Raw genomic sequence first — 25,167 nt, forward strand, 5'->3', positions numbered from 1 at the left:
GTCAGTTATCCGCACCAGGGCTGTCTCAAAGTGCAGGATCGTAATGGGTTGTTGGTCCTGATGTCAGTTATCCGAACCAGGGCTGTGTCAAGCAGCTGGATCGTAATGGGATGTAGGTCCTGATATCAGTTATCCACACCCGGGCTCTCCCAAAGTGCAGGATCGTAATGGGATGTGGGTCCTGATGTCAGTTATCCACGCCCAGGCTGTCTCAAAGTGCAGGATCGTAATGGGATGTGGATCCTGATGTAGTTTATCCACACCAGGGCTGTCTTTAAAGTGTAGGATCGTAATTGGATGTGAGTCCTGATATCAGTTACCCCTCACCAGGGCTGTATTAAAGTACATGATCGTATTGGTATGTGGGTCCTGATATCAGTTATCCGCACCAGGGCTGTCTCAAAGTGCAGGATCGTAATGGGATCTAGGTCCTGATGTCAGTTATCCGCACCAGGGCTGTCTCAAAGTGCACGATCGTAATAGGATGTGGGTCCTGATGTCAGTTACCCGCACCAGGGGTGTCTTAAAATGTAGGATCGTATTGGGATGTGGGACCTGATGTCAGTTATCCTCACCAGGGGTGTCTTAAAGTGCAGGCTTGTAATCGTATGTGGGTCCTGATGTCAGTTATCCGCACCAGGGCTGTGTTAATGTGCTGGATCGTAATGGAATTTGGATCCTGATATCAGTTATCCGCACCAGGGCTGTGTTAATGTGCTGGATCGTAATGGAATTTGGATCCTGATATCAGTTATCCGCACCAGGGCTGTCTTTGAGTGCATGATCTTATTGGGATGTGCGTCCTGATGTCAGTGATCCGCACCAGGACTGTCTTTAAGTGAAGGATCGTAATGGGATGTGGGTCCTGATGTCAGTTATCTGCACAATCGTTGTCTTAAAGTGCAGGATCGTAATGGGATGTGGGTCCTGATGTCAGTTACCCGCACCAGGGCTGTCTTAAAGTGCAGGATCGTATTGGGATGTGGGTGCTGATTTCAGTTATCCGCAAGAGGGCTGTCTTAAAGTGTAGGATCGTAATGGGATGTGGGTCCTTATATCAGTTATCCGCACCAGGGCTGTGTTAAGGTGCTGGATCGGAATGGGATGTGGGTCCTGATGTCAGTTATCCGCACCATTGCTGTCTTAAAGTGCAGGATCGTATTGGGATGTAGGTCCTAATGTCAGTTATCAACACCAAGGCTATGTCAGTTATCCACACCAAGGATGTCGTTAAGTTCAGGATCATAATGGGATGTGGGTCCTCATGGCAGTCATCTGCACCAGGGCTCTGTTAAGGTGCGGGATCGTATTGGGATATGGGTCCTGATATCAGTTATCCACACCAGGGATGTTGTAAAGTTCAGGATTGTAATGGGATCTGGGACCTGATGTCAGTTATCCGCACCAGAGCTGTGTTAAGGTGCTGGATGGTAATGGGATGTGGGTCCTGATGTCAGTTATCCGCACAAGGGCTTTCTCAAAGTGCAGGATCGTATTGGGATTTGGATCCTGATGTCAGTTATCCGCACCATGGCTGTGTTAAGGTGCAGGATCGTATTGGGATGTAGGTCCTAATGTCAGTTATCAACACCAAGGCTATCTTTAAGTGAAGGATCGTAATGGGATGTGGGTCCTGATGTCAGTTATCCACGCCCAGGCTGTCTCAAAGTACAGGATCGTATTGGTATGTGGGTCCTGATATCAGTTGTCCGCACCATGGCTGTCTCAAAGTGCACGATCGTAATAGGATGTGGGTCCTGATGTCAGTTACCCGCACCAGGGGTGTCTTAAAATGTAGGATCGTATTGGGATGTGGGACCTGATGTCAGTTATCCTCACCAGGGGTGTCTTAAAGTGCAGGCTTGTAATCGTATGTGGGTCCTGATGTCAGTTATCCGCACCAGAGCTGTGTTAAGGTGCTGGATGGTAATGGGATGTGGGTCCTGATGTCAGTTATCCGCACAAGGGCTTTCTCAAAGTGCAGGATCGTATTGGGATTTGGATCCTGATGTCAGTTATCCGCACCATGGCTGTGTTAAGGTGCAGGATCGTATTGGGATGTAGGTCCTAATGTCAGTTATCAACACCAAGGCTATCTTTAAGTGAAGGATCGTAATGGGATGTGGGTCCTGATGTCAGTTATCCACGCCCAGGCTGTCTCAAAGTACAGGATCGTATTGGTATGTGGGTCCTGATATCAGTTGTCCGCACCATGGCTGTCTCAAAGTGCACGATCGTAATAGGATGTGGGTCCTGATGTCAGTTACCCGCACCAGGGGTGTCTTAAAATGTAGGATCGTATTGGGATGTGGGACCTGATGTCAGTTATCCTCACCAGGGGTGTCTTAAAGTGCAGGCTTGTAATCGTATGTGGGTCCTGATGTCAGTTATCCGCACCAGGGCTGTGTTAATGTGCTGGATCGTAATGGAATTTGGATCCTGATATCAGTTATCCGCACCAGGGCTGTCTTTAAGTGCATGATCTTATTGGGATGTGCGTCCTGATGTCAGTGATCCGCACCAGGACTGTCTTTAAGTGAAGGATCATAATGGGATGTGGGTCCTGATGTCAGTTATCTGCACAATCGTTGTCTTAAAGTGCAGGATCGTATTGGGATGTGGGTCCTGATGTCAGTTATCAACACCAGGGCTGTCTTTAAGTGCAGGATCGTAATGGGATTTGGGTCCTGATGTCAGTTATACACGCCCGGGCTGTCTTAAAGTGCAGGATCGTAATGGGATGTGGGTCCTGATGTCAGTTATACACGCCCGGGCTGTCTTAAAGTGCAGGATCGTAATGGGATGTGGGTCATTATATCAGTTATCCGCACCATCGCTGTCTTAAACTTCAGGATCGTAATGGGATGTGGGTCCTGATGTCAGTTACCCGCACCAGGGCTGTCTTAAAGTGCAGGATCGTATTAGGATGTGGGTGCTGATTTCAGTTATCCGCAAGAGGGCTGTCTTAAAGTGTAGGATCGTAATGGGATGTGGGTCCTTATATTAGTTATCCGCACCAGGGCTGTCTTTAAGTGCATGATCTTATTGGGATGTGCGTCCTGATGTCAGTGATCCGCACCAGGACTGTCTTTAAGTGAAGGATCGTAATGGGATGTGGGTCCTGATGTCAGTTATCTGCACAATCGTTGTCTTAAAGTGCAGGATCGTATTGGGATGTGGGTCCTGATGTCAGTTATCAACACCAGGGCTGTCTTTAAGTGAAGGATCGTAATGGGATGTGGGTCCTGATGTCAGTTATACACGCCCGGGCCGTCTTAAAGTGCAGGATCGTAACGGGATGTGGGTTCTGATGTCAGTTATACACGCCCGGGCTGTATTAAAGTGCAGGATCGTAATGGGATGTGGGTCATTATATCAGTTATCCGCACCATCGCTGTCTTAAACTTCAGGGTGCCGTTTCACGAAAGCCTCTTAGCGCTACGACCTCCTAAGCGCTACGACGCGGTTTACGACCCTCTTTAGGATCTCCTTACGACCGTTTCACGAAAGCATCTTAACAACATCGTAAAGTCAGTCTTACACTAGGACGTCGCAAGACCTTACGACATCGTATTTAACATAGCAACGGGACCCGGAAGTGAAAGGGCACCTGTCAATTTGATCGGCTGATGATCGATCGGCATCGTTTTCACATGGAGACAGTTCCCTATACAGAGATTTAAAAGGTAAGCATGGCCTGAAAGCATACTACTATTCAGAAATTGGTCGTAATCATATATTTCCAGAATAAAAGATCAATATTCGGGAGATTATTTGAAGATTAATCTATTTAACTCTTCTTCCTTGAAAATAAGAACGAAGCATGATTAGAGTTACTCCCCCTTTCGGCCAAGCAGACGTCAATCTTGTCCTGCGAGAAAATTTAGCATATTATGGACGCATCAACCAATAGCAAAAAGCGGAAAAGAAATTTTGGACCCGGCGAAATTGAAGTACTCTTAACCGGCGTGGAAGCGAATATTGACACACTAAATTCGTCATTCACGAATTCTGTCACAAATGCCTCTAAGAAGAAAATATGGTCAGACATCACTCAAAAGTAAGTCCATGTTTCTCGTGAGACGTTGACAATTGAGTGTACATAAAGCGTCCCTAAAATGTAAATATCAATACCAATAATTGAAAAAGATTTATGTAATAAAACATTATTTCACAAATAATGAAATAGAAAAAGAATCCCACACGATGCTTAGATTTCAAGTAATGCTATGATGAAGCATCAGACCAGGAAACACATGTAAGAGAAAAAGACACAAATAGGAAAATACTTATTCAGATTTGTTTGTCAAAAAAGGCAAATTTAACTGTTTTAGAATCAATGCAAGTGGCACTGCGGCAAGAAACGAGGAGGAGATACGAAAAAAGTGGACAGATCTTAAGGCAGCAGTTAAAAAGGCAGAAAGTGGAAGGAGGGAAAACCAAAGAAAAACCGGTGGGGGGCCACCCCCTGATGAACTCTCCTCAATGGAAAAAAGGGTAAATAAAATATTTCAGTGATACACTTTTTCAGTACATAATGATATGTACTATCATGAAATCACACAAAAGACATAATTTTCTTAGGAATAAATTATCATTTGCTTTTATTCTAGATCCTACAGTTGATTCCTCGATGTGCAGTGGAGGGGATTCCTGGAGGCATTGAATCACCAGGTAATATTGAATATTCAAATGGAAATTGATTTTTCCTGATATCTCACCCAGATCTTCACGGGTCCCATGATATGTACATTCACAAGTATCACATTTGTAACATTTACATAAAGAAACAAAATATTTATTTTCATACAATACATAGGAATTACAAATCATATTACTCAGCTAAAGTCAATGTGGTTGAAGAAGAAAAATTATTAACTAAACATAAATGTGTTTTCTTCAAATATTTCACACATATTGATACTATTTCCAATCAATAATATATCCTGCAATTGTTTCAGTTCCAGATTTTAGGGAGGAATCCAACTGTACTTTTGGCTCAGGGACACAGGCCGAAGAAATAGGTAAAATAAATCATTCACCTGAAAATTTTAAATTTGCACTTGATATTTTTTCATTTACACAGTGGAATAAATAGAGAATCTCACCCAAGTGTCTTTTGATATCAAATATATCCACACGAGTTGATAAAAGTGGGAAAACTTCGAGGCTCGCCGAGGATTTTTTCCACTGTTATCAATGAGTGTTGATATATTTGATATCAAAAGATACAGTGTAGATATCGCTTGATCTCACCCAAGCGATATCTCCTGTGGGAGCCAGTTTTGGGCCATAAAGGTAACTATAGCATTTCTTCACTGAACATACTGAAAACAAAATAAATAAAGCATGTTGCTTAAATGTATATTATCTCTGTTGCATTATTTACATCCTGAGTTAATTACAATTGAATCTCTATTTCAGAAGTAGATATGTGTCTTGGCATGGCTGTTGATGCCTTCGAAAATGACAGCCAAACTGCCTTAACACCAAACTCAGGTAAAATTTATAAATAATAGTAAAACCTTAAAAAGAACTTGTTGTTTATTCTAGATGTACACATTAACATGAAACTAACATAGAAATTAGTGACAATAAATGTCAGAGTTCTGTCAAGTAGGAAATTTTTAACGAATTGGGTAGAAAGAGTGAGCTCAGATTCCTATAAATGTTTCCATGACTAAAAATTTTATAACAAACAAATGCAATATTATTAACGAAATATTCCTATGCTAACATCAATCCAGAAATCCTCACTATCTTTTAATATGTACTGAATTACATGTAAGCCTATCCAATATATCTTACAGAGGCACAGAGCTGTCTTCCAGAACCAGCTTGTAAGTACACTTAAGTTTCCATACTTCTGAAGAAACTTATAATCACATTTATTACATCATGTTTTTTTTATTGTAATACATCAATTGTTAAATGGCTCAGCGATTACTGTTATCCCAAATCTCAATCAGTTCATAGACCATTTACCAGTCATGTTAAAATGCGAAAATATTCATTCACTGTAATCAGTAACAGGAAGTTGTGTTTTGTGAACAGCACTCTCTTTCAGTCATCCTTTCAATGTATATACACATAATGTATAATTATGTTACAGCAGCATCAAACAACCAAGCCACCCCATCCCATAGAGCTACTTGTGGAAATATCAGGAAGAGATTATCACAATCAGTTCAAGGTAAATAATAATATTAACCTTCACTTAACAATTATAATTTAATTAAATAATTCCTTAAATTTTGATATAAAATATCCTTAAGACATAGCTTTATGGTGTCCAAGAGTGAATGACCCAATTAACAAAGTTGTCACACTGAATGGAATAAATAATCTTTGTTTGACAGATAAAGGGGATGACTACATGAAGACCCTGTCCGGGTATGAAGACAGGAAAGGGCAGCTCCTTGAGGGCATTCTGTGTGAGCTGAAGTCCCTCAGAGAGATTCAGCAGGAGAGGCTCAACCTGGAACGAGAAAAATTTCAGTTCATGCAAACCATGGACAGTAACAGCTTGCTGTCTTCAATCATTAAATTTTAAATACATGAACCATAATAATTATTGAAATAAAAGCAGCTTTAATCATTCTAAATAGATCGTGTGTTTTTTGTCATACTTGAAAATCTAGACTGGATGAGAAGTCTCCTGATTTGATTTCCATCATCACTAGGGGCCTGCTGATGAGCTGTGTGGTTCTCATCACCTCCTATACCAGTGTCAGGTGTGTCGTGGGGAACTGGAAGTCTTAGGCTTACTGCCAGGTTGTGAAGCTGCATACATGCAGTGATGACAGCTATGCATTTTTCGGGTTCAAATAACAGGCATCCCGAGGATTTGTGCAAGCACCTGTAAAATAAGTTGTGTCTCAGAATCTGACATCACTGGCTACATTAGTAATTACTGTAAATTAACATTAGTCATTCAAGAATACTTTCTTATAGAACCCCAAAATAACATGTATATACTTACCTAAATCTTGATTTGCATACTCCAAAGGCCCTCTCTATGGTGTTGCGGGTACCAATGTGGGCCCTATTGTACCTCTCCTCACTGGAGTTAGCTGGGTTCAGTACTGGGGTCAGTAGATGCGGTTTACATGCATATCTGTAACAGCATGATGTATTATTTATTTTCAGAGCATGTTTAATTTTCATATAACAAACGTATTCAGAACCATTGTTTTACTTCTTACATGTCATTGTAAACATATACAGGGGAATGATAGTAATTCTTTAACATCTTTATTTTTTTCCTGTTTTCTCTTGCAGTCACCACTCACATATGTTCTACAAAAAATTCAATTTGATCTACTATATAAGCAAAATGGTTGATTGGAAAGGTTTCAGGGTGAGATAATATGTAAGGAATCAGATTTATGGATTGCTTACTTTGATACAGACAAGTCATTATCCATATTTAGGCAAGAGAACTCATGTTGAATATCATCAATGTTTTTACCCTGAATCACCAAGCAGCCATCCGTCTGGTTTTTCTTCCTCCAAAGCTCTCTTTAGTGAACAGTTGTTGTAGATGTGGGCATCATGGGTTGCCCCTGGCCACAAGACAACAACATTGGTGAAACTGGAAAACAAATTTAACAATTATCTCTAGCTACTGTTTGCTTATAATAAGGTTTATCGAGATAAGAAATCCCCTTCCTTAGTTATTATTTTAAAAAAAACCATATTATTCATGTTAATTAATTATTATTGAAAAAAAAAAATTCAGAATTAGTTTCTACATTATTTCTTTAAACATTGACATGATTATAGAGTAAAACGTTATAAATTTATTACCAAAGTACATAGGGTATGGATTACATTTAGTAGTTAAACTCTATTATCGAGCGCCGCCAATTATTACTTCATAAAGTCTTGGCAAGGCTATGAACAACATTTCCGGTAAAGGGATCAAGGACGTGTTATTTATAGTTACCGAAGTTTCGCGTCGCACACTGCCTGAACATTGACAGCGTGGTATCCTTTTCGTGATACATAGGCGACCTCGTCTACTTTAGGCCTCTGTATAGGGATGAGAGTGCAGTCAATACATCCAAGAACCTTTGGGAAACCACAGATTTGGTGGAATTCTTCCATAAGTTGTCTGTGCTTGGCCAGTGCTGGAAAATGTATCAGTCGGACGGTACGGAGAATGGCGGACGTGGTATCGGCAAGTACTCTGGAAACGCTTGACTTGCTAACTCCGTGAATGTCGCCGATCTCGCTGTAAAGGCCCCCTTTAGCAAAGTATCTCAAGGTACACAACACTTGGACCTCTGTAGATAGTGCACGTGAACGCTGAGTCGGTCGAGACAGTTGTTCATCAACTCGATTCACCAGTTCAATGATGACATGTCTCGGGAATCGATATCGCGAAATCAAATCAATATCATCTAAAACATCTAGTGCCCGACTTCTGTCCCTGAAAACACGTTCTCTCCTGATACCATTTCTGTTAATAATTTCTAAAAGGAATGCATGTGTCGCCATGATGGTTTGAATTTGCGAGGTCGTAACTACATTAGGAGAGCCCTAGGGCTGTCGTAGATTTAGGGTGAATTTACGACGTGGTGTAAACTAAGAGGTCTTTGTGAAACGGCCTTAAAAGTTATGACATGGTTTACGACGTGGTTTAGGAGGTCGTAGCGCTAAGAGGCTTTCGTGAAACGGCACCCAGGATCGTAATGGGATGTGGGTCCTGATGTCAGTTACCCGCACCAGGGCTGTCTTAAAGTGCAGGATCGTATTGGGATGTGGGTGCTGATTTCAGTTATCCGCAAGAGGGCTGTCTTAAAGTGTAGGATCGTAATGGGATGTGGGTCCTTATATCAGTTATCCGCACCAGGGCTGTGTTAAGGTGCTGGATCGGAATGGGATGTGGGTCCTGTTGTCAGTTATCCACACCATTGCTGTCTTAAAGTGCAGGATCGTAATGGGATGTAGGTCCTAATGTCAGTTATCAACACCAAGGCTGTGTCAGTTATCCACACCACGGATGTCGTTAAGTTCAGGATCATAATGGGATGTGGGTCCTGATGGCAGTCATCTGCACCAGGGCTCTGTTAAGGTGCAGGATCGTATTGGGATATGGGTCCTGATATCAGTTATCCACACCAGGGATGTTGTAAAGTTCAGGATTGTAATGGGATCTGGGACCTGATGTCAGTTATCCGCACCAGAGCTGTGTTAAGGTGCTGGATGGTAATGGGATGTGGGTCCTGATGTCAGTTATCCGCACAAGGGCTTTCTCAAAGTGCAGGATCGTATTGGGATTTGGATCCTGATGTCAGTTATCCGCACCATGGCTGTGTTAAGGTGCAGGATCGTATTGGGATGTAGGTCCTAATGTCAGTTATCAACACCAAGGCTATCTTTAAGTGAAGGATCGTAATGGGATGTGGGTCCTGATGTCAGTTATCCACGCCCAGGCTGTCTCAAAGTACAGGATCGTATTGGTATGTGGGTCCTGATATCAGTTGTCCGCACCATGGCTGTCTCAAAGTGCACGATCGTAATAGGATGTGGGTCCTGATGTCAGTTACCCGCACCAGGGGTGTCTTAAAATGTAGGATCGTATTGGGATGTGGGACCTGATGTCAGTTATCCTCACCAGGGGTGTCTTAAAGTGCAGGCTTGTAATCGTATGTGGGTCCTGATGTCAGTTATCCGCACCAGGGCTGTGTTAATGTGCTGGATCGTAATGGAATTTGGATCCTGATATCAGTTATCCACACCAGGGCTATCTTTAAGTGCATGATCTTATTGGGATGTGCGTCCTGATGTCAGTGATCCGCACCAGGACTGTCTTTAAGTGAAGGATCGTAATGGGATGTGGGTCCTGATGTCAGTTATCTGCACAATCGTTGTCTTAAAGTGCAGGATCGTAATGGGATGTGGGTCCTGATGTCAGTTACCCGCACCAGGGCTGTCTTAAAGTACAGGATCGTATTGGGATGTGGGTGCTGATTTCAGTTATCCGCAAGAGGGCTGTCTTAAAGTGTAGGATCGTAATGGGATGTGGGTCCTTATATCAGTTATCTGCACCAGGGCTGTGTTAAGGTGCTGGATCGGAATGGGATGTGGGTCCTGATGTCAGTTATCCGCACCATTGCTGTCTTAAAGTGCAGGATCGTATTGGGATGTAGGTCCTAATGTCAGTTATCAACACCAAGGCTATGTCAGTTATCCACACCACGGATGTCGTTAAGTTCAGGATCATAATGGGATGTGGGTCCTGATGGCAGTCATCTGCACCAGGGCTCTGTTAAGGTGCAGGATCGTATTGGGATATGGGTCCTGATATCAGTTATCCACACCAGGGATGTTGTAAAGTTCAGGATTGTAATGGGATCTGGGACCTGATGTCAGTTATCCGCACCAGAGCTGTGTTAAGGTGCTGGATGGTAATGGGATGTGGGTCCTGATGTCAGTTATCCGCACAAGGGCTTTCTCAAAGTGCAGGATCGTATTGGGATTTGGATCCTGATGTCAGTTATCCGCACCATGGCTGTGTTAAGGTGCAGGATCGTAATGGGATGTGGGTCCAGATGTCAGTTATCCGCACCATGGCTGTGTGAAGGTGCAGGATCATAATGGGATGTGGGTCCTGATGTCAGTTATCCGCACCATGGCTGTCTCAAAGTGCAGGATCGTAATGGGACGTGGGTCCTGATGTCAGTTATCCGCCCCATGGCTGTCTCAAAGTGCAGGATCGTAATGGGACGTTGGTCCTGATGTCAGTTATCCGCACCAGGGTACCGTTTAACAAAGCAGTCGTAAATTTACACGCTCGTAGATTTCACGCCATATTTGCGCAATGTTTACGCCTTAGTCTAAGACTGTTTCACAAAGCTACACTAAAACTGGCGTAACCTCGGCCAACTTACACGCACGTAAAAAATACGATTGGAGCTCTTTCCCTTTGTGAGGTAGGAAAATCCGCACTAGAGTTGTCTACCGTGGCAGGTGCTCTGAGCAGACGACGAAGTGCAATAAAATGGAGGACATTTGCGACAAGAAATCGAGGAAGAGAAACCTTTTGGCCACAGAAGGCGAAATTCTTACAGAAAAAGTTGGCAGCAATTCAGATGTGTTGTTTTCATCTCTTTCTTCTTGCATCACAAACAATCGGAAGAAGAAGATATGGGAGGATATTCTGACAAAGTGAGTGCATTTCACGGCATTGAACCCACATCTGTCATATGAAGGATGTGTTTTATTTGGAAGTGATAGACCTATGCCATTTAGAGTTATCGCGCTTCTTGTTAAGCTGAAGTAAACAAATAGCGATAAAAGGTGACTGTAGATCTACTTGAACTTGCAAAATTTGAAAAGGTGGGAATTATTGTTATTGCTAGGGATACAGATCTGAAATATTGTGCATAAGTGCATATACATGTATGCACACATATAAGAGGTCGCGGAAGTATCACTATTTTCACATTATAAAACAAATTGCATATAGACTAAACATAAATTTCCTAAATGTCCATCTCAGTGATTAGGAACAAAAAACGCCAGAATCACATATTTTTAAACATCTTCATATTTAATGGTAGACAACAACAAGGCAATTGTCAAACATGGGTGACATCGAGCAAAACATTATAATTTTGAAATAATTTTTGTTAACAGGATCAACGCCAATAACACAGAGGTAAGGACTGTGCCTCAGCTGAAAAAGAAATGTCAGGACCTCAGGGCTGCAGCCAAGAAGAAGGAGGTGACAAGGAGGAAGGAGAGTGTGAGAACTGGTGGAGGTGGCCCTACTACACAACTCACTACTGTTGAACAGAAGGTATGAAACACAACAGGAAGAATATGTCAGATCATATGTAATAGTCTATATGCGAAAATGCATGACATATGGATTATGCATGAACATATGGATTGGGCCAGAAATTGTGATATGATACCTAGACAAACAAATGTTACCTCTCTTAGTTATTTGTGTTATATATAAAAAGCTTAAATTTACTTTATTTCTACTGGCATAGGAGAAATATTTATGCAAAATACTGATACCATTTAGTTATCCCCCGCCGCGCGAAAGCGCGAAGCGGGGGATATAGTATTCACGACCGTCCGTACGTCCGTCCGTACGTCCGTCCGTACGTCCCACCTGTTTGTTGCCGCGATATCTCAAGAACTAAACACTGGATTGTCTTCATATTTGGAACTATGGTGTATATACAGACTCCGCAGACACCAGTCGGTTTTGGTGACCTTGACCCCATTTTCAAGGTCACAGCAGGCATATCTGCTTTTGGAGTTGGAAAACGGTGTTGCCGCAATATCTCAAGAACTAATCTCTGGAATGTCTTCATATTTGGAACTATGGTGTATATACAGACTCCGCAGACACCAGTCGGTTTTGGTGACCTTGACCCCATTTTCAAGGTCACAGCAGGCATATCTGCTTTTGGAGTTGGAAAACGGTGTTGCCGCAATATCTCAAGAACTAATCTCTGGATTGTCTTCATATTTGGAACTATGGTGTATATACAGACTCCGCAGACACCAGTTGGTTTTAGTGACCTTGACCCCATTTTCAAGGTCACAGCAGGCATATCTGCTTTTGGAGTTGGAAAACGGTGTTGCCGCAATATCTCAAGAACTAATCTCTGGAATGTCTTCATATTTGGAACTATGGTGTATATACAGACTCCGCAGACACCAGTCGGTTTTGGTGACCTTGACCCCATTTTCAAGGTCACAGCAGGCATATCTGCTTTTGGAGTTGGAAAACGGTGTTGCCGCAATATCTCAAGAACTAATCTCTGGATTGTCTTCATATTTGTAACTATGGTGTATATACAGACTCCGCAGACACCAGTCAGTTTTGGTGACCTTGACCCCATTTTCAAGGTCACAGCAGGCAAATCTGCTTTTGGAGTTAGAAAACAGTGTTGCCGCGATATCTCAAGAACTAATCTCTGGATTGTCTTCATATTTGGAACTATAGTGTATATACAGACACCGCATACACCTGTCAGATTTGGTGACCTTGACCCCATTTTCAAGGTCACAGCAGGCAAATCTGTTTTTGGAGTTGGAAAACGGTGTTGCCACAATATCTCAAGAACTAATCGCTGGATTGTCTTCATATTTGGTACTATGGTGTACAGGCGGGGGATATTTCGTCACTCTGTGACAAATACTTGTGTTTCTAGGTTTATCAGCACTATACCTGTGCTCGTGGGTTTCACCAAAGTGGTAAATATCTGAGACCTGCATCACTTCGAGCTTTCCTCCCACATTAAGCTGACATGCCGCGATATTACTTGAATACTGTTAAAAGCGGCGTTAAACCCAACTAATTCACAGACTAGTTCATAAGTTGGATCACATCCAGGGTGACTGATACATTGTCTTCATCTGTATCACATCCAGGGTTACTAGACTGACCAGTACAGCTGTCTCTAGTTATTTACTTGTTTCATATTTCATGAAGTAACTGTGTTCTTCATTTCTTTAATTATAGATTGTGAGTTTGATTCCTCCTTGCCAGATTGAAGGAATTGCTGGAGGATTTGATTCGGGAGGTAAATATTTCCACGCCATTCCTCTTAACAGTGCTGATTTAAGAATAGTGACTGTGGTTCACAAACCATATAAATGGTTTTTTTCATTATCTTCATGGCCATTGATATGCTCCCAGATAAGCAAATTTACATAAGTCATCATTCATGTGTTGAACCATTTATATTTCAAGTTGATGGGTCTTTTCTGGACTATGCTTTGGAGGCTGATCCTGATATGAGCACAGTAGCAATGGCTACATCTTCATTAACCGGTGACTTTAATGGTAGGCATTAATTAAAAATAATACACAAAAATAAATTTTTGGAATGTTTGTGACTTTATGTATTAAATAATTTGAGATAAAGCATTATAATAACTATTGCAAACATAAAAAAAAATCATTATTAGACCAGTTGATGTTTTAGTTATTTGGTCCTATCAAAACAGATACTCAACTCAGATATTCATAGTAACATTGATTTTCTGAAAGATATATATAGATCAAACAAATTTAAAACAAAACTCTTTTGTTTGATGATATGCTAAATACTGACATGGACAGGTCATAAAACTTCTGTACATGTGACAGCTTCAAATTGCTTTATTTTTTTAGGTGGGAGATACAAATGTTATCCACACAAATTGAGTTACTTTTGATGATGAACTGCTTTATTTGTCTTTCTTTCATAGACACAGTCACTTGCAACACAACAGAATCAATGTGTATCACTCCAGCAGGGACAGGAACTGCAATTATGATGGAAGGTATTGATCTTCTACCAATAAATTACATCATATTATAATATAATACATATATAGTTATTAATAACTTGGCATCAAAACAGTCATTGTAATCCAATATCAGAGACATTTGTCAGTTTTGAACAATGTACTGCACAAAATATATTATAAATGTGCTCAAACATTTTATTTTCAGACATCACAGCAAGAAAGGCACAAGGTGAACCAGGTAAAGATTTATGCAACATTTAGTCACACATTGTTATCAGTTTATCAATATCTGAACAGAACAAAGTTAAAATTACCACTTATTAAATTATAAGTGCAATCAGCGAAGTGTCAGAAGCTCGAATCTGGTAACATTGTCTTCAGTATAGAAAGATCCGGTAATACTTATCCATATAACAATACATGTCTGATAATGATGCTCTGGGTCAAGTTGGGGCTTGTATATTCAAAGGTGTTAGGCACTTGGCACTGTTAGTCACATTGAAATTGATTAATGATTTTCTTTATAATGAATGTAGGAATTTATCCAGGATTCCAAATTAAGTGCCCTTGGCTGTCAAATTGAATGCAATATTAGTGTAAAAACAGACATTAAAATATCTTCCTCTTCATCGGTCCTGTTATCAGGGTTAAGTCAAGTTATGTGTTTTTATTTGTTTTATTTAAATAAAATATTGTAATTTTACATTTGCTGCATAATTGTGGCTGAATATCAAGCTGTGATGAGTTTTACATAAACCCCTAAAATATACAAGACTGCAATATTGATTTAGACAATGTTTTATTACAGGACCAGATCCAGTTGCTGAAGCTATACAGCAATTAATAGCTGTACAGAGCCAGATTCTCTTGGCAGAGAACAGAAGAGTAGAGATTGAGGAGGAGAAGTTAAAGCTTCTCAGGGAATTTGTACATGTTTCTCCACTTAATGGACAAAATGTATCCCCATAATAAAATTCTTTTAAACATGACAAAAGCTGAGTAATTTATTTTTTTGTATAATATGAAATTATATCAAGTCATGACTGTCTAGTAATACAGAGTAGAAAGTCACTTACATCTCATATTTTATATTCTTGTGCTTATTATAAATGATGAAAACAATAGCATAAGGCTGTAATTTAAGTGAATTTATGCAAAATTAATTGATTTCTTGCTGACAGTGCATCACAACCAGAGCCTGTTGCGAAATCAGAGTAGCTCAACGCCCTGCATGGGGAAGTGGCAGTCTTTCATTGATGCACATGTTATGCAACAAGAAACAAGCCCGGACAACAACACAAACTCCTTTCTGGGGTGAATTGTAAGACACCAGTTGTCTTGTGAAGGCATCTGGAAATGTGATGAAACACATTTTCTGTATTATAAGTTATTTTCCCAACTTCTTCACAGACGCCTGTTAGACAGGCTATGAGTTTGTTCAAAATTAAGTTGATAATGTTTTTTAACAATTCTTTTGAAATACTACTACAACTTAAAAAAGCTCAATTTGAGATAAGAAGTAACTCCATTTTATTTTTTTTCAAGTTTTCAACAATGATACTATGAATAGATACTATTACATGTTTTCCTCATGTAACTGTACCTTCAATATGTAACTATTTCACTTACAATAATTTCTTGGTTACATTACCAACTTACTGTTGCCACTTTAAACGGTACCTAAATCTTGACTTGCACAAGCCAAATACTCTCTCTATTGTGTTCCGTGTCTTGATATGGCATCTATTGTATTTCTCCTGTCCTTCCCAGCTGGGATTAAGCACCGGGGTCAGCAGCCATGGTCTGCAGGCATATCTGTAACATAAGTAATAAGGATAACACTATATCCAGACAGGTCATCAAACATTATCAATATTTTACTAAGTGCAGTTTTGTCACACATTGTAAGATTCAACTGAATTTACCATATATAAGTGAAGTTCAGGTATATATGTTGTAGTTTATTTACCCAGAGTCTCCAATTAGCCATCCATCAATATTCTTCTTTTCAAAGTACTGACCAAGGGCAGAGTTATTCCATATATAACTGTCATGGACAGAGCCAGGCCACTTGAAGACACAGTTTGTAAATCTGAGAGAAAAATATAACAATTTATATATAAATCCAACAGAAATCCAGTATTTAAAATGCACATGCATAATTTTATAAAGCTCATTTACGTATTTAGTTATTTAATGTATATATAGAGAGATAGACATCTGCCTACAAATAAACACTATTAATTCACATTTTAATTATGGAACAGTTACACTACATGGAAACAATGGAAATTTGAAAACATTATTACAATGGATTCATTTTTACTGGTATACATCATGACTTATCTCGCCCAAAACGTTACCTAGGGGGCGCAGCATGCGTCAATGTCAAGGACGTCTATTTCATGCTGTAATGTTTACATTTTGTCGTGCCTTGTTCAAGAGGAATAAGAATAATTGATTCATGCTAAAAGACATACCTACCGTGTGTGTATGTATCTCACCTCATGTTGGCATCACATACTGCCTGTATGTTCAGTGCATGGTAACCCTTCCGACAAACGTAGGCTACTTCGTCACGTTTCGGCGCCATTATGGGTACGAGTATGCAGTCAATTGCACTGAGTACTTTAGGGAATCCAGCTATGTCGAAGAATGATTCTTTGGTACTCTTCTGAGTGGAAGGCATTGTAGGAAATACAAAATCACCCATGGTTGCACATAATGCGTCTGTTGTTGCGTAGATTGCTCTGCAGACGGAGGATTTACTCACACCATGGATATCGGCAATCTCACTGTAAAACCCACCCTTGGGGAAGTATCTCAGAGCAATTAAAACATTAAGGTAAGGTGGTATTGCATGGGAACGCTGAGTTTGATGTTCAAGTCTGTCACTCACTTTACCAATGATAGAAAACATCATGTGTCGTGATAGGCGGTACCTCTCGATGATGTCATGATCATCAAAATCGTCGAGGGGGTTCGACCTGTCGCGGAAAACACGTTCTCGCTTACATACTTTTTTGGCAATCTCGACCGTGGTCGGATTGATCGCCATCTTTATCGCTTGCGTAAATATTTACACCACCCCAAGACCACACGTAGAGTTTACGCCAATTTTACACGGACGTAATATTACACTAGCTTTGTGAAACGCCCCTACTTCAGTATTTCCGAGTTACGCCAGTTTTAGACGCACGTAAGACTTACGACTGCTTTGTGAAACGGTACCCAGGGCTTTGTTAAGGTGCACGATCGTAATAAGATGTGGGTCCTGATGTCAGTTATCCACATCAGGGCTGTTCAAAGTGCAGGATCGTAATGGGATGTGGGTCCTGATGTCAGTTATCCGCACCTGGGCTCTTTTAAGGTGCTGGATGGTAATGGAATGTGGGTCCTGATATCACTTACCCGCACCAGGGCTGTCTCAAAGTGCAGGATCGTAATGGGTTGTGGGTCCTGATGTCAGTTATCCGAACCAGGGCTGTGTCAAGCAGCTGGATCGTAATGGGATGTGGGTCCTTATATCAGTTATCCACACCAGGGATTTTGTAAAGTTAAGGATTGTAATGGGATGTGGGTCCTGATGTCAGTTATCCACACCAGGGCTCTGTTAAGGTGCACGATCGTAATAGGATGTGGGTCCTGATGTCAGTTTTCCGCACAAGGGCTGTCTCAAAGTGCAGGATCGTAATGGGATGTGGGTCCTGATATCAGTTATCCACACCAGGGATTTTGTAAAGTTAAGGATTGTAATGGGATGTGGGTCCTGATGTCAGTTATCCACACCAGGGCTGTGTTAAGGTGCAGGATCGTAATAGGATGTGGGTCCTGATGTCAGTTATCCGCACCATGGATCTCTCAAAGTGCAGGATCATTATGGGATGTGGGTCCTGATGTCAGTTATCCACACCAGGGCTCTGTTAAGATGCACGATCGTAATAGGATGTGGGTCCTGATGTCAGTTTTCCGCACAAGGTCTGTCTCAAAGTGCAGGATCGTATTGGGATATGGGTCCTGATGTCAGTTACCCGAACCAGGGTGTCTCAAAGTGCAGGATCGTAATTGGATGTGGGTCCAGATGTCAGTTATCCGCACCAAAGCTGTCTTAAAGTGCAGGACCGTAATGGGATGTGGGTCCTGATTTCAGTTATCCGCACCAGGGCTGTCTTAAAGTGCAGGATCGTAATGGGTTGTGGGTCCTGATATCAGTTATCCGCACCAGACCTGTGTTAAGGTGCAGGATCGTAATGGGATGTGGGTCCTGATTTCAGTTATCCGCACCAAAGCTGTCTTAAAGTGCAGGATCGTAATGGGATGTGGGTCCTGATGTCAGTTAGCCGCACCATGGCTGTCTCTAAGTGCAGGATCGTAATGGGATGTGGGTCCTGATGTCAGTTTTCCGCACCAGGGCTGTGTGAAGGTGCAGGATCGTAATGGGATGTGGATCCTGATGTCAGTTATCCGCACCATGGCTGTCTCAAAGTGCAGGATCGTAATGGGATGTGGGTCCTGATGTCAGTTATCCGCACCATGGCTGTCTCAAAGTGCAGGATCGTAATGTGATGTGGGTCCTGATGTCAGTTATCCGCACCATGTCTGTCCTGGGGGACAATGATCTGCTGCTGTACTTTCCATATTTACTCACATGATTCTGATCTAACCACGATACTATTGTGTTTAGCTGATTGCCTATTCATGCATTTGAACTGTACTGTCATGTCAAAAAGACAATTTAAATGGTCCCATTATTCTACCACGTTGACCTAAATTGGCCTATAAATTCACTGGTGACCCAGTATTTGGAACTGCACAGACGATGAAGCGGCAGGAGTGAACACAAGGATTGTTGCAAAATAACGCTGATTATATGAATGAGGGACTGATCGGAAATAATGTATTGTCCCATAGTAACCCATATGTCCATTCATGTGTACCTGTTTACCAACTGATGCGTTGTTTGAATGCAGACAATGTGGTGTGTCAGAACAAATACTTGTTTAATGTACGTTCCGTTCAAAACCTCATCAACAGCACTGCTATTTCCCCAAATTAATAAATCCTGTCCTTGCAATGTAACACGTTTTGTTATTCGCTGTCCTTACTTTGTCTTTGAAGGGAGAGTTGTCTTAATCAAAACATCCTGACTGACAACATAATTGTCCCTCTCAAAAAATAACGCGAATTATATTCACTCATATTGTACTGAGTACCCTCGCACCAAGCAACTACAATACCTGAGACTTCTGATTTGGCTGGTCTACGCGAGATTACTTACATGTCATCTTGATAATGGGTACAATGTGTAAAGCCCAGTTCTGGTGTCCCCCGCCGTGATATTGCTGGAATATTGCTAAAAGCGGCGTAAAACCATACTCACTCTCTCACTCATCTTGATAAATTGCAATATTGCTGGTTGTGTTGGAAATACCTCACTATACGCAATCGGAAAAGTTATGTTTGTTTGGTTGGTTGGTTTGGTGTTTAACGCCGCACTCAGCAATATTCCAGCCATATGACGGCGGTCTGTAAGAAATCGAGTCCGGACCAGACCATCCAGTGATTGGCATCATGAGCACCGATCCACGCAATTATGATACGATGACATGCATCAACCAAGTATACGAGCTTGACCCCCGATCCCGTTGGTTACCTCTCACGACAAGCAAAGTCGCCGTTAACGGTAAGATACCTATAACATACAAGTCCGGGAACACAACGAGTGCAGCACAGTTAAATGTTTCATTTCTGTACCCCGAGTGATCCTGCTACATCGAATTTATCTTATCGACATGTTTTAATATGACATTGCAAAAGAATTTAAACAAATTCAAAATTGATACAAAACAGCTGTTCGACAGGTAAGCTGAGGTGTAAGCTGAGGTGCTATGTCACGTGACTTTCATCGACTCGGAAAAAGCGTGCGGCTTTTTTCTTGGAACCGGGGTATATATTAAGGATATAATCTGCCTCTCAGAAATGCACGTGCTGCCTGACTTGCTCGTGTCGGGGTATAAGCGATTTATTCCCCCGCTGAGAAATTAATGACCCCCAAGCGGGTTACACAGTATTTTATCAAGATCATGTGGACCAATCAGATCTGATCATTCTTATTTATTATATGACGATAGCAGGGCAATTCTTTTAAATGAATTTATTGCTAAATCGTATAAATTTTTAGATATACCTGATATCGGCAAACTTTTTTTAATTCTTAATCGGAGAAAGCATCTTAATATGGATAAAGTTTTACTTTATCATCTTTATAGCATATATGTATGGATTTTATTATAAATTGTCTCTCATAATTCTGTTGAATGGTTCTGTACATTCTATCTATGTCAAGTTGTACAAAGCTGTTTTATGTATGTTCAGAAGTGAGACACTAATAAACTACTGTCTGTCCGTCTATGATAAAGTATGTTGACGCCACCGCAGTTATCACTTGTTAAATACGTTAAGTTCCATGTTTGAACAATAATGAACTATAAAGGCGAAAATTGTCTTCCTGGAAAACACTTCTGCAGCATGGAAAATAGTTCGAATTTAATCTGTTATCAATAAAGATACACGATTTGATATTCGTATAGACATTTGGTATCAACTTTCCATCAATACCTTGCTGCTGCAGCTTGTGCCTGAAATTCTTCAGCATATTAGTTAACAAAAGATTTGTGAATTTATTATCAGTAGAAGAATAGCCTTATTTGATATTTGGCAGTAATGGACAAATTGTGTAAGTCATCTTTCAATATATACTGAACCAGAAAAGTTAAGGATCATCAATATGTTTCGGGATAATTTATCTTGACAAATTCTACAGACCCCACTTTTTTTCTACATACTTAACATTTTGGGAAAATACAAATAAATATGAATACACAATGCCATTTAGAAAGTGGTCAAATGTAACTAATGTTATATTTGGGATAACACTTTCTTAGTAAAGTACAGATTCTAGTACTTTTTGGGGTTGAGTCCCGTACGTGATCTAGACTACCAGTTGTCGGACTTCCATTTTTGTGGAAGCCTCGGTGGCTGAGTGGGTTAGATCGCTGACCTTGGGTGCTGGCGATTAGGTGCCTCACCCTGGCAGGTATGGGTTCGAATCCCGGACGGGACTCAACCCAAAAAAGTACTAGAAACTGTACTTTACTAAGAAAGTGTTATCCCAAATATAACATTAGTTACAAATAAATATTTGAAACTATTTTTTTGTATTTTTCAGCCTACCCGCCCGAATGTTGTTTGGGCAGAAGCCTGGCCTAAGTAAACAGTGGTAATAAACTAGTGATGAAAATATGTGCCATTTTAAACTGTTACCTTAAGTAGTGAGGTTACCTGTGTCTTTATCTTGTCCGCTGCGGCCATCAAATAAACAGTTTAAGAATTTTAGAAATATTTACCAATTTACTACCATAATTATATATTTTCCCACAACCTTGACTTTCTAGAATTGTTTCTGGATTCATCCATAGTATTTATATCAATGTTGACCTGCTCCATCACTCACACTTCCAGACCTGACTATCCAAGCAGAATGACACAGTCACTGAGGGATACTTGTTTCAATATCATAACAAATGCATCAAATGAGTAGACTGATACTACTGGTGGTAAATATACTACCTCTAGGATAATACAATTACCAATATTAAAAAGGGAGTGATGAATCTTTACCCACAGTATGAAGTTATTCTGATTGTTCATAGGTGTTAATGGCTGGACAACTCATCTTTTACAGCAAGAGCAGAAGCTCACAATTTAGTGGAATGCCAAAACAAGGTGTGTGAGTCATCACAGGTCAACAGCTTAAAGAACCAGATTAAACAAGTCAACTAAAACAGAGATACGTCTCAAATCCAAAACGCACTGAGCTAATCGCATTTCCCCCTTGTATCTTGTGTGAGCCGCTCCCCTTACGACATATTCCCAACAACTGAGTCACTGATCACACCTCCAGACGCCACCCAGTTACGTGAATAAATCAACTTGACAATGACAATAATTTCCCCGGTTACTATGTTAACAGATAGACGTTGTCCTCCTATACACCATCTAACGCAACTTGTGATATGTACAAACAAACCCCCAGACACACGAGCGTTAAAGGCCTAAAATAACTCCAAAGAGAAAAGTAAAAGTTACATAAACAACTTCACCTTCTGTGCAGGCAGGAGGAAGTGAACTGCATACCTAAACGCCTGGCAGCAATTGACACCCGTAGGTGATTATTAATTAGGGGTACACAGTTATCCCTAGAGTGGAAGCAAGTTACACGGAATGAAGGTTTAATGGTTACCCCTTGCCAAGAGGTAATGTTAAGCACAAGATCACTGTTGTGTAACTATATCTTCACTTTAGCAGAATTCCTCACATCTTGATAATAAACTAAGCGGCAAAAGAAAGTATAGGTTGGCAATTTGTAATTTTCCTAAAAACAGCGATAACTAGTGGAAAGTGGGTATTGGGAATATGACTGCCCAGGAACAGGTACCAAAAAACACCTCACCCGAACGCGCCACCTTTGACGGCGTTTTTGCGGTGACAAAAAAATGGTGAATATTTCCCGCCTATGGCATAAACTGCACGTGCATGTTAGCTGTATAAATGCGTTCGTCTGCAGGGTATAACCACACGTGATGAAAGCACACAAAAGAAATGCCACGACTGTCACAGGAGCAGAGAAAGAGCCATCGGTATGGCCGAAATGGGGGCAACACAAGTCCAAATTGCCAGAAGGTTTGGTTGTACACCATTGACAGTAGCCAGGCTGATTCAACGGTACAGGCAGACAGGACAGGCCTAGAACCGGACGACCCCGAGTGACAACACCACTGGAAGACGGTCAGATACGGCTCATTCACCTGCGACTGCAGCAACAGCGTTGCGACGTCCCATTAGCCAACATACAGTACTACGACGACTTCGTGCTGGAATCCGAGCGTATCGTCCTTTCCGAGGAATGGTACTGACTGCTCAACGTCGACGCCTGAGACTGCAATGGGCGAGGCAGGTTCGACGCTGGCAATTGAGAAATTGGCGTCGAGTGCTGTTTACTGATGAAAGTCGGTTTAACTTGTTTCTAAATGACGGCAGAGAACGAGTTTATCGACGCAGAGGGGAACGTTTGGCTCTGGTGTGTATTCGAGAGGTCCACCCCTTCGGCGGGGGAGGTGTCATGGTGTGGGGCGGTATTTGTGGAGATCAGAAGACTGATTTGGTGATTATACGGGGAAACCTGAACGCTGTGCAGTACAGAGACCAAGTGTTGCTGCCAGTTGTGCTTCCGTTCTTACAAAACCAACAGCAGGGGACATTGGTTCAATACGACAATGCCAGGCCCTATACTGCAAGACTGACTCGGAACTTTCTAAACCAACAGAACGTTGACGTTTTGCCCTGGCCACTCACCCGATATGAATCCTATTGAACATCTGTTGGACCATCTTGACAGACAGATTCGAGCTAGCAATTAGCCTCCCGTCAACAGACAAGAATTGCAGCAGGCCCTGAGAGACGAGTGGCAACGGATTCCAGTCCACGTCATCAGAAGAATGACGTCATCGATGGGGCGGCGTATCACAGCATGCATTGAGGCAGCTGGAGGTCATACACGCTATTAAAGGCAACTGTGTCGACAATGAACTTGTAGTGTGTCTGACAGTTTTTGGTGACATTTCAGACAACTTTTGAAAATGAAATTTCTTACCCCACCATTGTTTACCTTGAGCTTACATTACCTGTGATTGCACAATTTCATTCAAACTGTGGTTGATCAATCATTTGTTATCCTTCCCTAGATTATATTATGATTCACAACAAAACCTCTTCTTGTTATTTTTTTTATCGATCATGGAACTCGAAACTATACTTTCTTTTGCCGCCCAGTTTAGAAGAGACAAAAAAACATTTTCATTATTGTACGATTCAGACCATTTCATAAACATGTGTCTTTGAACCATTACACAGTGATGATACCAGGTGTTCGCGAAAAGATGAACGTATCCTGTCCCATTGTGGCGCCTATCACAAACACATGCAGACGCAAGTTAATTGTTCACCTGAACAAAATATGACCTTTAAATATGTTGCAAGACAAAATAGGGAATTGCATCGGACACTGTTGTCACTGATGCATCAAATTTAGATATGTCCTACACATGTTTAAAACATTTTGAAAGATTTAAAAGCTGTAACTCTGATCAAACAACGATTGAGCAAGAGTCGTACGGCTCTCTTTGAAAGAGCATTAGAAAAAAGCATGCTCGATTGGACCTCAAAAGTTGTGAAATGTAAACATCAAGGTTGGACGATTGCTCGACATAAAAGGGGAAGTTGAAGATAGGAAACTTGAAGTCACACCTTTTGTCATACTGTCTTGTGGAAAGTTGTTTTATTACTGATTAAATATGCATATATCTAAAGATGAGACAGGTGAGGCGATGTCACTGTCTCTAATGTCTGTATAGTAAGTCAGGTGGGTCAATCAGTGGGAGAGAATTGACTGTTCAGGTCATCCAGACCTAAAGCTTAAGTTAAATTTCTTGCCCTAATTCCATTGTTTTGATTTGCCAATCAGGGTAGAAATTCCAATTATATGCCTAAAGAAATAGATGAGCAAGAAGGGGGGCACAGTTGGTGCATGTGGAGATGCCTACCTCTTGTCTAAATGTCTTAGCCCCAAATTGTATATAGATGTCGTCAATGAGGAAGTCCAGCATTTCACATACAGTTTTCTCAGGAATCCACATATGGCATTTGCATTCAGGTTTGACAAATTGTCCTAAATCTCTGAAGACGGAGATGGAACTATAGCTATGGTCAGCACGCTTCGTAACAAATGACGAGTCGCTAAAAGGGTGTAGTCTCTTCTTGCCTGCACTTTAATTGGCTATA

The 25,167-nt window shown here is 41.1% G+C and overlaps 4 protein-coding genes across 4 annotated transcripts; 2 read left to right on the top strand and 2 right to left on the bottom strand.

The window, feature by feature from the left end:
• The first annotated feature begins 3,423 nt into the window (after nucleotides 1-3,423).
• On the top strand, nucleotides 3,424-6,579 carry LOC139445090 (uncharacterized). Its single transcript, XM_071226180.1, has 8 exons — nucleotides 3,424-3,686; nucleotides 4,335-4,497; nucleotides 4,614-4,674; nucleotides 4,962-5,024; nucleotides 5,425-5,499; nucleotides 5,811-5,840; nucleotides 6,113-6,193; nucleotides 6,360-6,579. The coding sequence occupies exons 2-8, from the start codon at nucleotides 4,486-4,488 to the stop codon at nucleotides 6,551-6,553; spliced, it is 516 nt and encodes a 171-aa protein (XP_071082281.1). The 5' UTR covers nucleotides 3,424-3,686; nucleotides 4,335-4,485; the 3' UTR covers nucleotides 6,554-6,579.
• Nucleotides 6,580-6,600: 21 nt separating this feature from the next.
• On the bottom strand, nucleotides 6,601-8,137 carry LOC139446463 (putative nuclease HARBI1). Its single transcript, XM_071227775.1, has 4 exons — nucleotides 7,949-8,137; nucleotides 7,472-7,594; nucleotides 6,983-7,117; nucleotides 6,601-6,859 (listed from the first exon to the last, which is right to left on the bottom strand). The coding sequence occupies exons 1-4, from the start codon at nucleotides 8,107-8,109 to the stop codon at nucleotides 6,601-6,603; spliced, it is 678 nt and encodes a 225-aa protein (XP_071083876.1). The 5' UTR covers nucleotides 8,110-8,137.
• Nucleotides 8,138-10,777: 2,640 nt separating this feature from the next.
• Nucleotides 10,778-15,243, top strand: LOC139445939 (nuclear apoptosis-inducing factor 1-like). The gene is made up of 7 exons (XM_071227188.1): nucleotides 10,778-11,175; nucleotides 11,647-11,809; nucleotides 13,496-13,556; nucleotides 13,727-13,819; nucleotides 14,227-14,301; nucleotides 14,474-14,506; nucleotides 15,077-15,243. Exons 1-7 carry the CDS (start codon nucleotides 11,009-11,011, stop codon nucleotides 15,235-15,237), a joined length of 753 nt encoding a protein of 250 aa, XP_071083289.1. The 5' UTR covers nucleotides 10,778-11,008; the 3' UTR covers nucleotides 15,238-15,243.
• Nucleotides 15,244-15,923: 680 nt separating this feature from the next.
• LOC139446789 (putative nuclease HARBI1) lies at nucleotides 15,924-16,981 on the bottom strand. The gene is made up of 3 exons (XM_071228114.1): nucleotides 16,773-16,981; nucleotides 16,238-16,360; nucleotides 15,924-16,083 (listed from the first exon to the last, which is right to left on the bottom strand). The coding sequence occupies exons 1-3, from the start codon at nucleotides 16,979-16,981 to the stop codon at nucleotides 15,924-15,926; spliced, it is 492 nt and encodes a 163-aa protein (XP_071084215.1).
• Nucleotides 16,982-25,167: the final 8,186 nt, after the last annotated feature.

Source organism: Haliotis cracherodii, unplaced genomic scaffold (genome assembly GCF_022045235.1).
Source record: "Haliotis cracherodii isolate W230 unplaced genomic scaffold, xgHalCrac1.p SCAF_6, whole genome shotgun sequence".
Lineage (NCBI taxonomy): Eukaryota > Metazoa > Mollusca > Gastropoda > Lepetellida > Haliotidae > Haliotis > Haliotis cracherodii.

What these genes read in the sequence shown, in the direction of transcription:
- LOC139445090 (XM_071226180.1), top strand. An exon ending in TGCCTTAACACCAAACTCAG is followed by an intron (nt 5,500 to 5,810) that starts GTAAAATTTATA and finishes TATATCTTACAG; the next exon opens with AGGCACAGAGCTGTCTTCCA. An exon ending in ATTATCACAATCAGTTCAAG is followed by an intron (nt 6,194 to 6,359) that starts GTAAATAATAAT and finishes TTTGTTTGACAG; the next exon opens with ATAAAGGGGATGACTACATG.
- LOC139446463 (XM_071227775.1), bottom strand. Translation starts at nt 8,109, where the DNA reads ATGGAAGAATTCCACCAAATCTGTGGTTTCCCAAAGGTTCTTGGATGT. An exon ending in TGGCTGCTTGGTGATTCAGG is followed by an intron (nt 7,118 to 7,471) that starts GTAAAAACATTG and finishes ATGCTGTTACAG; the next exon opens with ATATGCATGTAAACCGCATC. An exon ending in GTATGCAAATCAAGATTTAG is followed by an intron (nt 6,860 to 6,982) that starts GTAAGTATATAC and finishes CTTATTTTACAG; the next exon opens with GTGCTTGCACAAATCCTCGG.
- LOC139445939 (XM_071227188.1), top strand. Translation starts at nt 11,009, where the DNA reads ATGGAGGACATTTGCGACAAGAAATCGAGGAAGAGAAACCTTTTGGCC. An exon ending in ATTAACCGGTGACTTTAATG is followed by an intron (nt 13,820 to 14,226) that starts GTAGGCATTAAT and finishes TTTCTTTCATAG; the next exon opens with ACACAGTCACTTGCAACACA. An exon ending in AACTGCAATTATGATGGAAG is followed by an intron (nt 14,302 to 14,473) that starts GTATTGATCTTC and finishes TTTTATTTTCAG; the next exon opens with ACATCACAGCAAGAAAGGCA.
- LOC139446789 (XM_071228114.1), bottom strand. Translation starts at nt 16,981, where the DNA reads ATGGGTGATTTTGTATTTCCTACAATGCCTTCCACTCAGAAGAGTACC. An exon ending in GTATGTGATGCCAACATGAG is followed by an intron (nt 16,361 to 16,772) that starts GTGAGATACATA and finishes TTTTTCTCTCAG; the next exon opens with ATTTACAAACTGTGTCTTCA. An exon ending in TGGCTAATTGGAGACTCTGG is followed by an intron (nt 16,084 to 16,237) that starts GTAAATAAACTA and finishes CTTATGTTACAG; the next exon opens with ATATGCCTGCAGACCATGGC.